Source organism: Cebus imitator, unplaced genomic scaffold (assembly GCF_001604975.1).
Source record: "Cebus imitator isolate Cc_AM_T3 unplaced genomic scaffold, Cebus_imitator-1.0 Scaffold177, whole genome shotgun sequence".
In the NCBI taxonomy this organism is placed as follows: Eukaryota; Metazoa; Chordata; class Mammalia; order Primates; family Cebidae; genus Cebus; species Cebus imitator.
The window spans coordinates 2,357,202-2,373,586 of NW_016107492.1; the positions used below are offsets into that span (position 1 = coordinate 2,357,202).

At 42.0% G+C, this 16,385-nt stretch overlaps 1 protein-coding gene across 1 annotated transcript in view; it reads right to left on the bottom strand.

Annotated features, from left to right (window-relative positions):
- The window catches only part of AFF1 (AF4/FMR2 family member 1), a 202,108-nt gene that overhangs the window by 6,171 nt on the left and 179,552 nt on the right, over positions 1-16,385 (bottom strand). The window contains exons 12-19 of the mRNA XM_037744515.1: positions 10,299-10,411; positions 9,095-9,332; positions 8,310-8,401; positions 7,777-7,837; positions 3,854-3,990; positions 2,874-2,945; positions 2,329-2,466; positions 89-315 (exon numbers count right to left, since the gene is read on the bottom strand). Coding sequence (XP_037600443.1) covers positions 89-315; positions 2,329-2,466; positions 2,874-2,945; positions 3,854-3,990; positions 7,777-7,837; positions 8,310-8,401; positions 9,095-9,332; positions 10,299-10,411 — 1,078 coding nt within the window. The remainder of the gene's footprint in view (positions 1-88; positions 316-2,328; positions 2,467-2,873; positions 2,946-3,853; positions 3,991-7,776; positions 7,838-8,309; positions 8,402-9,094; positions 9,333-10,298; positions 10,412-16,385) is intronic.

The following is a 16,385-nucleotide window of genomic DNA, read 5'->3' on the forward strand; positions in this document are numbered from 1 at the left end:
CAAGAAACTGAACTTAAAATATAAGCCCATGTTATTTCCTCCCAATCCCCATACCCCAGAAACTACCACCACAAAGCCATTGATTTACCCTTATTCTTCCTTGTGAGGGCTTCGGCCTGTTCCCAAAGGTCAAAGGCGGTAAGGACATGGGACGTGATGGTGACGTAGGAAGATGTCATATTCTGGATGGTGACTGGGGTGCTGATGGTGGCAGCCATCCCACCACTGCTCCCCACACTGCCAGCACTCGACTGGGACCCTACGGAGCTGGCAGGAGAAGGCATTGGGGAAAGAGGGGATGGTGTGCCTGTGCTTCTGGGAGGCAGAAGAGAAGAGATAACTGGTCAGTCACTAGCAGACCCCGGATCACAGATTTATGTGTCTGGAACTACAGTTCAAGACACAAAGTTTCACTACACGCCCGCGAAAGTGACAACCACTGCTAAAATCACTCCTACAAGGTCAACGAGACACCCTGCTGGGCCGATCTGTATTCCAAATATGCTTTCCCATGCCATTTACATAGTCTACATCCCCTGCCTGGAATCTCCCGGCAAGACAATACCATACGTATGTAACGTACGCATATGTGTGTACGTATGTGTGTGCACACACCTGTACTTCATCCTTTCATCCACTCAGTAAACACTAACGAGCACCTGCTCTGCACCTTGCATTCTTTAAGACACTGTGGATACCCTGAATACATCACAGCTTCCTTTCTGCCACCACTTGAACATCTCTCTTTTCTTGCATGTATCTACTGTTTATTCCTTTTGCTGAACCACGGCAAAAATTATGTCTTATTCATCTTTACATTACTAGCACTTAGCGAAATTGGTGCTAAAAGTAGGCTCCTGATAAATACTTGCTGAACCAATGAATGAACTAATGTAAGCATCATGCATCAGAAGCCTCAATTTCCTCTTTACTCCACTCTTGGCTGAATATCTGGACCTGCAAGTTAACATGTGACTCAATGTGGATTAAATGGAAAGACGGCTCAGCAGCAACAGCCTCATGATGTTACACCTGCCGTTTGGGCTGCACAGACTTAGCAAGGAGTAGAGTGAAAGCTCGATGAGGGCAATGGTTCTTTCTGCTGTATCCCCAGAACCTAAAACAAGGCTTAGTATAAAGAAGGTGCTCAGTATATACTGGATGGACAAATGACTGAAGGAGTTATCTAAAAAAAATGTGACTGACAACCTATTAGCCTAGAATAATATCTCAGATGCAGCAGCCATGAAAATCTTCAGAGGTAATAAGAAGTTGCTTCTTAATCGGGACTTTCTTTTTTAAGAGGCCATATGGGAGTCTCTTCTTTTGAATGTGCTAGAAATAGGGCAGTCATGTAAGTGATATTCTTAAAATAGCAAAACTTATCAGAACTAGGAACTTCACAAGGAGTATGACCAAATTAAAAAATACTAGGCAAGGACTACAGAGAAGAAAATTCCAACTTCATTTTAAAAACACTTGTACAGGATTCCTTTTTTTCTAATAACTTACAACATACATAAACAATTTTAGTTCACAAAGTGGGGAAAAGAATTTTGCTAATCATTTTCACTCTTACTGTCACTGGTGTGGATCCTGGAGAAGATGAAGGGCATATGGCTCTGGAAGTTTCTTGTTTACTGAAATGCCAGGAAGCTATGCCATACACACAGAAAAAGAAAGAACTGTGGCTCTAGCTCTGATTCTCTTGTCTCTGCCTCTTGTTTTGTGTTCTGAGGTTTATATAAAGATCCTCCTCAAAGCTCGGCCGGGCACAGTGGCTCATGCCTGTGGCATGCCAGCAATTTAGGAGGCTGAGGTAGGTGGATCACTTGAGGTCAGGAGTTCGAGACCAGCCTGGCCAACCTGGTGAAACCTTGTCTCTACTAAAAATACAAAAATTAGCCAGACATGGTGGCATGTGCCTGTAATCCTAGCTACTCAGGAAGCTGCGGCAGGATAATCAGTTGAACCTGGGAGGTGGAGGTTGCAATGAGCCAAGACGGCAGCACTGCACTCCAGCCTGGGTGACAAAACAAGACTCTCTCTCAAAAGAAAAAAAAAAATCCTCAAAGCTCAAAAAATTTCAATTCTATATTCTTTGCAATTACCTTTTTATCTTTTCCATTCAGCAAAAATTTTGATTTATAACTGTTTCTCAGAAAGGCAGAAATATGCTAATAATTTAAGTTTAGGAGCAATCAGCACACAGATGAAGCCAACAGTTTTTGAAAAGGCAAAGTCACATACGTAAGCATATGTGTTGAAAAAGCAAGAATAAAGAAATGACTCTATTTTGGAAATTATTTATATTAGGCTTACAGTTACCTTGCAATGCATGGAGAAGGTGCCTGGGCAACTTTGGAAGAACTCTCGAAGTGTTTATTAAGAGTACGAGAATACTTTATTGCTATGTCTTTTTTACAACGAAACATCGCCATATTCAAAATGGACTGGGAACGCATGCTATGAACAAAGGCAGAAGGAAAATATTACCCTGTGCACATGACTATCATACCACAGAAAAGCAGCCATCTAACTTTCTATAGCCTAATGAACACACTGGTTTTTCCTCACCTATGTGTTAGTATGTAAAAAATCGTACTGCTTTGCTCACACTATCCCAAAAGTAAATGCTGGCGGAAAACACAAGGATATAATTTATATCACAAGACCAAAGCATTTGCCAAGCCGTCAGACAAACAGCAGCAGATACCATTTTGTAATAATTAACTCTCAGTGGGGAGTTAACCCTTTGACTAAGTACTGACTTCATAATTTTCACATTAAGAAAACAAATTTCAAAGTCTTTTTGTAACATCAACAGATGCAAAAACACATTTGGTACTATTTAGACAAAGGAAAATACATACCATAAAACAGCAAATATTTTCTCTTGTATTGGCGCTGTGACATCTGAGAAGGATTTTAATGACATTATGAATCTATAGGAAAATAAGTGCATCAGGTTTTAAACAAAGGCGGACAGATTACAACTTATTGTGCTTGTTTCCATTTTATATTGACTTTTCCTGAAGATGTAAAGAGATGAGAGCATCACAAGAAAAACATTTTTAAAAAACCAAGATTTTAGAGCAACTATCCAGGCCGTTGAGAAAATGAGGGTGGACATGTCTCTTCTGTGGCTTGCCTACCTCTTGAAACCAAGTGAGGTTGTGTCCTTACTGAGTCCCTGCTGAAGTGTAGGTAAGTAAACAAAGTAGTGGCTTCAACTGAGAGGAGAGGTCATCTGATAAGAAAGCTCAACTGGAAAAACCAACCTCTCCCTGAAAGCTCTGGCACTTCTTGGTGCACTTAGCAAAATGATGTAGGTAGATCCAGTTACTCTGAGCTAGCACTTCATCTAGAACACAATTTTAGTTTAGAACAAGTAACTTTTTTAAGGCTTGGACCAGTAACTTTTTAAAGGCTACCCTTTATTGAGCCATCTTCACACTAAGGTTCAAATGGATTAAAACAATAAAGGTGAGGAAAGAAAAGTACTCAAGAGGGGCTGGGCATAGTGGCTCATACCTGTAATCCCAGCGCTTTGGGAGGTCAAGGGGGGAGGATCACAAGGTCAACAGATCGAGACCATACTGGGCAACATGGTTGAAACCTTGTCTCTACTAAAAATATAAAAATCAGCCGGGCATGGTAGCGGGCACCTGTAATCCCAGCTACTCAGGAGGCCAAGGCAGGGGAACTGCTTGAACTCAGGAGGCAGAGGTTGCAGTGAGCCGAGATCGTGCCATTTCACTCCAGCCTGGGAGGCAGAGTGAGACTCTTGTCTCAAAAAAAAAAAAAGAAAAGAAAAGTACTTAAGAGGAAAGCACAATGACTTGGCACTTACTTAATGAGGTCTACAGTTTCTGAGTAGACGGAGTAAGCCGACTTGGATGCCTGGCTTTCAGACTCCATGGCAATTCCACACTCAATCAAGGACAAGACGGCTTCCAGGTACTTAAAAGCCTTTCCAACCTTGTCCGTCTGCAGGAGAAGAACGTGGTCATTGTTAGGCTGAAGACAAGCCTTTATTCAGTTTCTCACCCACATTCTTTAGTGTGACTTTCCTTCACTGTCTTAGTTTAATTATGGCTGAGGAGAAGTGTGAGGATGAATGAACTAAAAATGATAACCAAAGCCTGTCAGCTGTGACCTGCTGAAAACTCGTTTAGCAAAAATTCATTAGGAAAACGAAAACAATCCCATATTAAGACCATGCTCTCAAAGCCTTATGAAAGCACATATCCAAACTAAGGCAGTTCGTACATATCTCCTTGTTATCAGTGTCCAATTACTCATTATATAACTTTCTTGAGAAACATTATTATTCTTCACATCTAGAGTAACGCAGACACATATTTCTTTGTGTGCGAAGTTTATTAAAAAGTAGAAAACACTCATCATGGTTTATAAGTATCTTAGATATAACAGCTAACAATAATTGTTTTATGCATTTTACAGCCCAACAGATTAATCTCCTTTGATATCAGCCTCCTTTGACCATAGCACAAAGCTATCCCCCCAGGCCAACAGGGCTCACATTTCAGAGTCCCTTAGAGGGAATGTAGAAATATGAACAAAATCAGATACTGGTGGTCACCCTACACCTGAATACGCACTTTGTCACATAGTACCCTTCTAAGCGGCATACGGCAAATGCAGCTGGTGAGTGTGATGCAACTGTCTTTCTCTCTGCCCATGGCGTACGTACCGTACATTGAGAGCAACTGATTATCGCTTTAATTTCTGCTTTGTATTTGATACGTTCAAAAAGAAAGAATGAAAATAGGAGCTGGGCATGGCGGCTTATGCGTGTAATCCTCCAGCACTTTGGGAGGCCGAGGCGGGTGGATCACTTGAGGCCAGGAGTTTGAGACCAGCCTGGCCAACACAGCAAAACTCCTTTTTTACTGAAAATACAAAAATTAGCCAGGTGTGGTGACAGACCTGTAATCCCAGCTACTTGGGAGGCTGAGGCAGGAGAATTGCTTGAACATGGGAGGTGGAGGTTACAGTGAGCCAAGATGGTGCCACTGCACTCCAGCCTGGGTGACAGAGTGAGACTCTGTCTCGGAAAAAAAAAAAGAAAGAAAGAAAAGAAAAGAAAATAGTAAAGACAGAAGTGGAATCTAAGGAGCTGGCGACACACTGGCAATGAGAGGGGTATGGGCCACTATGCTACAGAGTCATGCTGCTGCACTCCCCACAGGGGGGCGGAAATGCTTCTCCCAGTGAGGGGACAGCAGAATTACTTCAGCGCATACTGTTCTCATATTTGACCAGTAGCAGAACCAACTAGGCTGCTATACACATGTATACATGTATATTTCAGAAGATTCAATTCTAAAATATTTTATTTTAAAAAAAAGTAACTTAAGGACAGGCAGGGTGGCTCACACTTGTAATACCAGCACTTTGGGAGGCTGAGACAGATGGATCATGAGGTCTGGAGTTCAAGACCAGCCTGACCAACATGGTGAAACCCTGTCTCTACCAAAAATATAAAAATTAGCTGGGCATGGTGGCAAGCACCTGTAGTCCCAGCTACTCAGGAGGCTGAGGCAGAAGAATTGCTTGAACCCAGGAGGTGGATTGCAGTGAGCTAAGATTGGGCCATTGCACTCCAGCCTGGGCAACAGAGCGAGACTCCGTCTAAAAATAAATAAAATAGGCCGGGCGTAGTGGCTCACGCCTGTAATCCAAGCACTTTGGAGGCCAAGGCAGGCGGATCACCTGAGGTCGGGAGTTCAAGATCAGCCTGACCAACATGGTGAAATCCCGTCTTTAAAAAATATTAAAAATAAATAAATAAAATAAATAAGAAGTAACTTAATTAAAAAATATTTTTTCCAGAGAACCCAGGCTCAGATTAGTGACAGAACAAAAATCAAATGAGTATTCCCCAATTAATCAGCAGTATTTGGCATGACTGGTTTGCTTCACTGATGAATAAGTATATTTGGAGAATTCAGTTTCCAACACCATCTCTTTCATGGGATTTCCAGAATTAATATTGGCCTTAGGCTAGAAATAAACTAAACTACAGTATCACATAGCAATTTGTCAATATCCATTTCCTTGAAATAAGTATATCATAAGGCTAATAACGTCCATATTTCTGTGATTCCATGTATCTCCTGAAACATTGTTAAAGTAGTTTCCCTACTCAGTTGAAGATAATGTGGAGAAGTAATACACCCCTTTCTACTCAGCTGGGTACATAACTATCTGGAATGCACATCTTTCAGACATTATGTAATTAAGGGAGACTATTATTGAGTGGGTAGCCATAGGGGCTTATTGTCCAAACTGGCATATTTTAAGAGTGAAGCAGGATATAATTATTTATCAAACTGGGATGAAACAGGCATAAACCAGGACTACCCTGGCATGCTGGGATGTACAGTCACCTTAGGTAACGAGAAAGAAGATACGCATATGAATAGATTAAAAACAAAGCTCCCCAGAGTATGACTATTACTCCCTTGAATAATGATGAATCCAGTACTGAAAGTATCCAATGTCAAAATAAGTTTCAGATAACTGGCTGACAGTGCTAAATATTTACTCTTTCCAAAACTCCAAAGATTCATACAGTTCCAGTAACAATCTTGGAAAATTGGAAGCTGCTGAAACCACTGCTTGGCACAATCTCAGATTCTTAATCTGACCTAGGTCACCTAAGTGTATAGGACATAGGGTATAGGTATAGGGTAGGGTTAGGGACAGGGCTAGAGAGGTTTGTCTTTGACTGTCTTACAGAATTCAGCATGAAATGGTGAATGGGTCTCAGAAGAGATACAGGTCCACAGGTTAGGGTTGAAGAGGACCAGGCCAGGATCTTGCAAGCACCATGAATCAATCTAATTCAGACCCCTGTGGGTCTCTGAAATGTGTGGTTAGGTTTGCACGTGGACCAAAAAAGGCAACTCATGCCCTTCCTCTGTGTAACAAAGTTCAACAAATGGCTTTCCAGCAAGGTTTTTGCATTTTCGCACTTGTGGGGATTTAGGTTTGGGGACTCACTACATAAGCAAAAGCTGGAGTCTTGGATATTTATGACAAAGGGCAAACATTATCTCTTTATATTTATTGCAGTAGAGATGTAAAAGCATAATTACGTTCACAACCACAAAACCACCACCTCTCAGAAAGTCCAAAAGCCAATAGGTAAAGAGAATTCACGTCTTTAAAGCATGTTTACCAACAGTGTAATCATTACCTTGATCTTAAAATGCCATCTAACAGCCTAGCTCAGCTCTTCCTTCAGGTCAGCCTCTCAAGGCTTTAAGATAATTTTGGAATGTAAACAGGCTTCCTTGCCTTGAGAAATGCTTTACAGCAAACACACATTGAGAGAGTTTCAGTAGCAGGACTCATTTTTCACATGGAAGAATTGATCCAGTGGAATAAAAAAGCACCCATGCATTAAACCACCAGCAGGTAGATTAACTTTCACTTACTTAGATATAGAACTTGTGACTGGGTCCTTTGTGTATTTGTCCATGATCAGACTGAATCAATGGAGCCAAAGAAAATAACACCATCAAGAACCACCTACCCCTTAATCATTAAGGTCCTGATTTTGCTGCATGTGTCTGTTGTGATCAACGGCAGGGCCCATACACTCCCTTCTCCGGTGCCTGCTGCACCTACCACCTTCCACTGCAAATATACTGAGTGACATGGAGTATGGCGGAATGGAGACTACCCCAAATTTTTTCACTATCAGCAAACAGTCTACCAAAGGGATGAAGAGCCAATACGAACCATTAATTCTGCTTTCTGCTTCAACTTTTTTGCCTCCCTCATGTGAAGATCTGCTTGTTGTCTGAAAAAGAAGAGGAAAAACCAGGGACAGGTCATATGAGCTGCAAATTACTAGATGAGAGCAAGATAAGACCAATAGTGAAAAAGGATGGGAAGACAAGAGGAGGGGAGGAGGAAATGGAAGAAGAAAGAGCAAGAAGTGGCTGGGTGCAGTGGCTCACGCCCGTAATCCCAGCACTTTGGGAGGCTGAGGAGGGCGGATCATTTGAGGTCAGGAATTCAAGACCAGCCTGACCAACATGGTGAAACCTTGTCTCTACTAAAAATACAAAAACAGCCGGGCATGGTGGCTCATGCCTGTAGTCCCAGCTACTTGGGAAGCTGAGGCTGGAGAATCACTTGAACCTGGGAGATGAAGGTTGCAGTGAGCAGAGATTGTGCCACTGCACTCCAGCCGGGGTGACAGAGTGAAACTCTATTTCCCAAAAAAAAAAAAAAGAAAAAAAGCAAGAAGAAAGCATCTGAAGTCTTACTTGTCAAACTTCACTTGAGGCTTCCCTGGTTTAGAGTTACCATTTGGCAAAGAAGGCACTGAAAAAGGATTTGCAGTATCTCCGGAAGAACCCTTAAAAAAAAAATCAATATACAGATTACACTCTAACATTTAAGACCATTGTCCTAAAAGTACCATCCCTTTTACACAGCCCAAAATACTGGTTTTAAAAAAGAGTTAATCAAATACTGCACAATCTAGCCTGGTTAAACATTTTGTCAGCTACAGATTCAACTGAAGTGTTGGTTCTGATTTTACTGGAGGCTCAAAAAGACAAGACAAGAATGTCTAAGAGATCAGAGAACTCACAAAGCCACACATAACATTTTCTCCTAGTCAATCCAAACACACCATCCCACTCCACCCAGATTAACAGGAAGCGAGGAACTTTTACTTGAAAAAGTGGCTCATTTTTTCCCCATTATAACCAAGAATCAAAGTATCTGTGATCAAACATTCAAAGCAGAACCACACGGGGTAACTTTTCTTACTGCAAAACACCCGATCAAACACTAGCACAAAAATCTATTTTGATTTTTCACCTCTGAAATCACTGTAAGAAGAGTAACTCGACACCTAAATCTCTGGATATTATTAACTACCTTTTTCCCTTCCTCCAAAAAGTAGCATTTTAAACACAAACAATTGCCTTATTAAAAGCAATGGACAGTTCTGAAGTGCCATCATCAGGACCTTGTCTTCTTTGGGAAGGTCAAGGTACAGCAATGCATCCCGACTTACACAATGACTGCTGCCCCTGCTCACCTTGTGCTCCAAGGAGCTTCTGGAGCCCTTCCCCTCCACTCTTCTGTGCTTGGGAATGGAAGAGTCTTTGTGGCTGCTCTTGGTACTGCTGGCACTTTTGGGAGGGTCCTGGCTACAGGTGTCTGCCTCCCGCCTTGACCTCTTATGTGCAGGCTTAGCTGGCTTCTGGGAGGACGAAGACACAGGTGGTGGGGGAAGCATTTCCTTCTTTGAGGACTCTGAGGAGGGCCTGGAGCTCCTGGAGTGAAACATCATGTAAAACTAAGGGGAAGCAAAGCACACATCACGCAGCTTCATTGTTAAGTGACAAACTGGCTGCTGGCACAAAAGATTAGGGTATCACAAAGCATGAAACTGTGTTGTAAAAAGGCCAAATTTCAGGGACTTCTTGAGTCTTTCAAAATTCTTGCCCAATCCATTAGTGCTAAATGAAGCTGTAAAATTTTTCACTAAGCTTGTAGAGTTTGCCAATGGTCCTGACTTTCCCCAACCATTTCTAATGCTTGCTTCAGCTGCTTCCCAACCCGTGTCTTTTTCTGACAAGAAGGCGAGCCCAGCTGCACCCTCCACATCTGAGCCTTCTCCATCTGTCGGTTCCCACATGGTGACACTATGCACTTGTTTTTGCCAACACATTTTTTGAAGTAATTTCTTGAGTAAATTAGAGTAAATAATAGTTGCTTGTTATAGTTATGTCTTCCTGGCACTACCACGTCTCACTTGCCATCCCTCTTCCCAGCAACAGACACTGAGTGGCCCTACAGATTCTCAGTTATCTCTAAAAGAGGGAGCGCACTGAAGCCAGGCTCCCGAAGTCCAAATGCTAGCTCCAACACTCAGGAAGAATTCTTTGACTTGGAACAAGTCATTTTCTCTTTGTGTGTGTTTGTTTCTAATTCTGGAAAGTAAAAATAATGGTACCTTTCTTATCTTCTCTTAGGGGAAAAAAAAATCCAGATGTTTAAAGAAATTGTCCATAGTGAAAATGTTTCTGATAAATCTAAATCTGCTGCCATATGAACTGTTAATTCCTGTAAGGTCCTCATGGATGAAAGAAAGAAAAACAAACTTAATACTCATCCAAATGAGTCTGAGTTTATTAATCCACTGATTCTACTGCAGAAGAAACATTTCTTTGCTGTGTCAAGACCCAAGAAGACTTGATCACTGTAGAGATCAGGTGGTTGCCCATCTCTATACTCACTTTGTTTTAGAAGATTCTTTGTGGGAGGATGAAGATGAAGACGAAGAGGACTGTGGTTTGATTTCCTTCTCCAGTCTGATTTTCTTGTTAGCACAGTCTCTTTCTGCTTCACCCTGTTATTACAGTATAATCAGCAAAGCAAACTGTTACAAACATAATTGTACAGACAAAATAGAAAAGAAAATATAGAAAAAGGAAAGAGGGCAGTCAACCTTTGGAGACATCTCTGTATGCACAGCAACCTTATTAGTACTTACCTATTTGTGTGTGTGTGTGTGTGTGTGTGTGAGAGAGAGAGAGAGAGAGAGAGAGAGATGGGGAGTGGGCAGAGGACAATGTAGATTTGATGTGATTTCTATTGAGACAGATTTTTTTTTTGCATGAAGAAAAACTATTCCTCCCATGCAGGAAAAGGAAGATGTCTAAAGTAACAGACAATCCAAGTAAGTAGGCTTCAATACACCACTGATGTTTTTCTAAATGTAAAAGATCCATGAAACATACATATTTACATCAAGTAATACAGAAAACCATCCAGCCGGGCGCGGTGGCTCACGCTTGTAATCCCAGCACTTTGGGAGGCCGAGGCGGGTGGATCACGAGGTCAAGAGATCGAGACCATCCTGGTCAACATGGTGAAGCCCCATCTCTACTAAAACTACAAAAAATTAGCTGGGCATGGTGGCACGTGCCTGTAGTCCCAGCTACTCAGGAGGCTGAGGCAGGAGAATTGCTTGAACCCAGGAGGCGGAGGTTGCGGTGAGCCGAGATCGCGCCATTGCACTCCAGCCTGGGTGACAAAGTGAGACCCCATCTCAAAAAAAAAAAAAAAAAAGAACCATCCACTTATACCCACCAGTTTATTGTCTGCATAAAATTCAGAATGGACTATTTGAAGCTTACTTTATTTTCTACTGAAAAATAAGAATAACGGTGAAAGGAAACAGTCTACAAAATCCCCTGTATATTTTACAGAAAGGACGACAAAGATATAGAACAACAACAGAAATAGTTGCTTTGGGATTCTGGCTAACATGTCTTTCCCTCCATTGATTTAATTATCTTACTTTTTCATATTGTCTTTATATCTCTCCATATACAGAAACATATTTTTATTTTAAAACACAACTGTGGGAAGACTGTACATATTTTAGTGGAGTAAGGAAAAGGGAATCTGTCACTATTTAAGTACCTCTAACTTGTTAGTTTGAAAGTAGAGTTAAAAAAAAAAAAAGAAAAAAATAATTTAAGCTCCTCTAAAGCATCTATTTATACTAACTAAAGTGGTAAATACATTAAATCATCACGATGAAAGTCTTTCTCGTGTTCTTGTGCCTCACTTGTTAGCACATATACCAGCTTTCTAAGGAGTCTGACATGCAGACTTCTTGGCGGCCTCCTTCCCGTGGCTGTGGGTTCAGGAGGAAGCCCACATACTGTCTAGCAGGTGGCAGGTAAATGATGGGTGGGACCCTTCAATTAATTCTCATGTGCATTTAGAATGAAACTCCCCAAGTGTCAGGTAACCAAGTTAGAAATCTGGGACACCAGTCAATTTAGGCCAATCCCTAACAAACCTGAAATCCTCTCTTAAAAAAAAAAAAAAAAACAAAAAAAAACTTCAAATTAACTGTGGGAGGCTCCAGTTTTCACCACTGTGTCTTCCTTTCCTCCTGAATTTCTTCAAGAAAAATGAATAATTTAAGATGTGTAGGCTCAAGGTCTGCTGTCCAGACACCAATAAGCAGCCTGGCCCCGCACAAAATAACAGAAAATAGAAAAAAAAAATTCCCTCCCTTTTCCTGGCATCCTACAAACCAGTGTGCCTGCATTTGCACACACATCCAGCCCTTCAAGAGATTCCTTTGGAAAAAACACTGTTATTCATTTATGCAGTATTTTGTTTCAAAACGGTTTCCTTCAGAGTGGCTTACACGGATACATGTTTTTGATCTTGCGGTATGTGTGCAAGTGAGAATGTTAAGAAGGGGAAATACGGGATGAAGAAAGAAATTAAGGCCAAGTGAAGGCTCGTACCCTCGGGAGGCTATCAGTTCTCACTGTCAGCCATTGCCACATCGAGGGAGCACCTCAATTTGAACAGGGTTAGTCTGAAATGAAGACAATACAAAATGGGAATGTAGTATTTTTTATATTAAGTGGTTTTTTATTGATATAACCGACAGACATATTTTGGGAGTTGACTAAAGTAGTATTTTAGGTATACTGCATTAAATATAATTATTAAAATGTTAGGCTGGGTGTGGTGGCTCATGATTGTAATCCCAGCACTTTGGGAGGCTGAGGTGGATGGATCACTTGAGGTCGGGAGTTCAAGACCAGTCTGGCCAACATGGTGAACTATGTCTCTACTAAAAATACAAAAACTAGCCAGTGTGGTGGTGTGTGCCTGTAGTCCCAGCTACTCAGGAGACTGAGGAACAAGAATCACTAGAACCCGGGAGGTGGAGGTTGCAATGAGCTGAGACTATGCCATTGCACTCCAGCCTTGGCATCAGAATGAGACTCTGTCTCAAAAAAAAATTCTTTTTTACTAGTTTTCCATTTCCTCCCCTTTTTATAGTTTTTAATGTGGTATTAGAAAAGTTTAAATTACATATGTGGCAAGTATTTCTACTTGACAACACAGTTCTTCACACTTTGTTACAGGTAATCTGCAAATTGGGTTCTGAACTACTAATCAGATTAGTCAATGCAAAGAGGGAATTATAAATATACTGTTTAGATAAGATAAAAACAGATCAGCCACTCAGAAATGTAATCATTCTTTAGAGAAGTTGGAAAAATGTACCTTGAGGGACTGAAAAGGAGATAATGTATGAAATAAGCAACTGAGTTCTAAGTCCACAAATCAAATGCAATAGGAAATTTATGCAGCTGTTCCTCCTGTAAGCATGGACCAATAGCAGATCCTGGAGCACAATTTAGAGGTTAAAGGTGCTGCCACACACCACAAGAAGCTTGCTGGGGCACTGCGACAGGGCTCTGCACAGCATACAAACTGCTGTTCAATAGCTCACGGTGGTTAACACTTGAGAGTGAAGAATGGTGGAGAAAAAAAAGAATCAATTGGAAACAGTTGGGTTAAAACTGAACCTGACTTCTGGTACTGATAACCCCTCTGTCAATCAAGCACCTAATTATGCCCAGGTTATCCTGTTACCAAACAGCCCAGTGAAACATCAGGCTGAGTTCTGCACCGAGTTTTAGATTAAAGGAAGTAAAGCCAGCCCAAGAAACATTACAAGACAGAAAATTTATCTTCGAAATGTCAAACTTTGCTAAAAATATCCAGATGGATACTGACTTAAACATGAAGTAGTAAAATATGTTTTCTTAAATGAAGGGTATTTCCATGCAGTTAATAACACATTAAGGCCCCCAAAGCAAAACTAAGCATTAACAAGGCTACTTCTTAAAGAAAACACCAAAGTCTAGCAGTGGAATGAGAGCTGATTTTTGTTCGTATAGTTTCATTTTACTTAGGACATGCTGGTTGTGACTATTAACCAATCTGGCAGACCTTATAAACCACACATGAAGATACAAGTCACAGCAAATCAATCTTCACAGACTGGTTATAGCTCTGGCTTTGCCCATCGGTGACTCAAGCAGACAGCCAACAAGAGAGAAATCAGTGAGCACTAACTTCAGTGGTAACATCTAACAACTGCATCAGCACTTACTGGAATAATACACTATTTTATACTGATATATAGCAACTTAGAAGCAGATAATATTCTATAAGCTGATAGAAATGAAGCCCTCACACTAAATAAAGCGAAAATCCCCTTCTGTTGATTTTGCTTAACTGTTGAGATCAAGCCAGCGGGCATGAGGTGAGTATTTTTTTGTGCACTGTGCACTTGGAACTTTGTCATCTTCGGTCTGGAACAGTCACAGAGGCTTCCCCAGAGTAGGCACTCAGTGTGTGTTTGTCAGCTGGCACAGAAATTCAGCTTAACAGCTCAGGGACACAGCTGAGGCTACTGGATGCAGGACTGCACTACAACTTTACATGGATGGATGCAGAAAGGTCATTAACATGGGAGGCATGCAGTGCTGCGTGACCGGAAATGCAGACCCAAATTCCAAGAACAAGACCTGCTGAAATAAAGGAGGTCTGGTGTTCTTTAAGAGTTTTCTGGGTCAAGAAGCCATTCAGATGAGAGTGATACTCACTCTTCAGGAGGAAAAAGAAGTCCCTTTGCCCTGTGGTTTAGCCCCAGGTCACCCCCACTTCAGGGAATCTAGCTTACGGTCTAGGTTTCAGAAATTCTTTTTCTACCAGGTTGAGTGTCTCAAGAATGGTGCCTCACCTTCCACAAAGGGAGACTGCTGGCTGACGAACTGGTCCTCACAGACTTGTTTGCTTTTCTTAACCTGTTGGGTCAGGCGGCCCTGATCGTCTGCCAGATGCTGCTCCACCCACAGTGGGGCACAGGGCAAGAGTGAAGGCCATAAAAGGAAGACATGGGCTTGCAAGGGGCCGAGTCCGTTTCCATCAGAGAAAGCCTCTGGGCAGACTGTGCCGCCCTGCAGCTGGCTCACCAAGCAGACACTTGTAGGAAGAGGGGTGGGGGGAAGGTGGCTTTTTCCAGAACTGATTTATTTGGGGCCACAGAGATTCTAACAGATGGAAAGACGTAGTTAACTGGCAGCTTGGCTGTGGAGGAAGATGGGAGCATCTGCAGGAGTAGAGAAAGTGGGGGAGGACTGTGTGTGGGCACTGAGTGGCACTGGTGGGGGCCGTGGAGGAACCAAGGCAGGGATGATGACATAACTGCCTTATTAGCCGGCACTGCCAGAGGCAATACACTGACCTTGTGCACCTCTGGAGAATCCTCCCGACAGACACTTGTATGCAGAAACACGTGTGAAAAGAGGAAAGATCACTGGACTGGGAAGAGGGAGCACCCCTGAGCTGCAGACCTATTTTTACTCAGCAGCCAAGCTATGTTAATGCCTTTTTGGATCTCATCTATAAAAAGGTGGCAGTTGATCAAGGGACCACTGAGGTTCTTTCAGCATCTAAATTCTATTACCTTCTCCCAAAGGGAAGCAAATAAGCTTGGGAGGACATGAACACAGAAAACTGGAGAAGCACCTTTGGGGAAATACAGGGACTTCCCTGTGATTCGCCTCTGAAGAACGTTCAATATGAAAAAGACACAAGAGACAGCAATTCAAGTTTGCACCAAGATCAGGCCAAGGGACTTACTGTGCAGACAGGTTATGTTCACTGGGATGAGTGCTACAGAAGAGAGAAATGAATCCACTTTTTTTCTCTTTGGTGAGGGAACGCATATGGGCATCAGAATGACTCAGAACAGCCTAAGCAATGACATATGCATACAGTTGTGATGCTCTCCTCAGGGTGACTAACAGGCAAGAAGAAATTTAGATGTAAGTGGCCTTGGTAAATCAGAAGGGATGAGCCTTCATTGTGAAGGATAACCGAGGGTGCTGATCTGGAGCAATAACCCAAGAAAAGACAGTCAGATCTCAGATAGGAGGGAAGGACTAAGCCAATTTATTCCCTGCAATAAAAATGCATTTTCCTACTACACATTATAGCTTCCCTTCCTCGCTCCTCAAAACACATAAATGATAGCACTGGAATGTTTTTCCCAAAAAAGTTAAAGTTTCTTGGTCAGCAAAGCAATTATTTAGAAAAAGGAAAAGAAGGATGTGAACGCATGTACCTCCTTATTCAGTTATTCATCTAAATGACAATTAAGACAGGCTATCCTTCACTTGAAAGACGATCTATAAGATGACTGAATGAAGTGGGGAATTATCTCTATGAGCTCCTAGAACAATGCAAGGCTCACACATGTAGCTCTAGCGCATGTTAGGTGCTTTTTTCTTTTTTTAGAGACAGGGCCTCACTCTGCTTTCCACGCTGGAGTGCAGTGGCTAATCACAGCTCGCTGCAACCTTTTAAGTCCTGGGCTCAAGTGATCCTTAGCTAGGACCTCAGGCATGTACCACAGCGCCTGGCTAATGTTTTGCAGAGACAGGGTCTCAGAGTTGCCCAGGCTGGTCTTGAACTCCTGGGGTCAA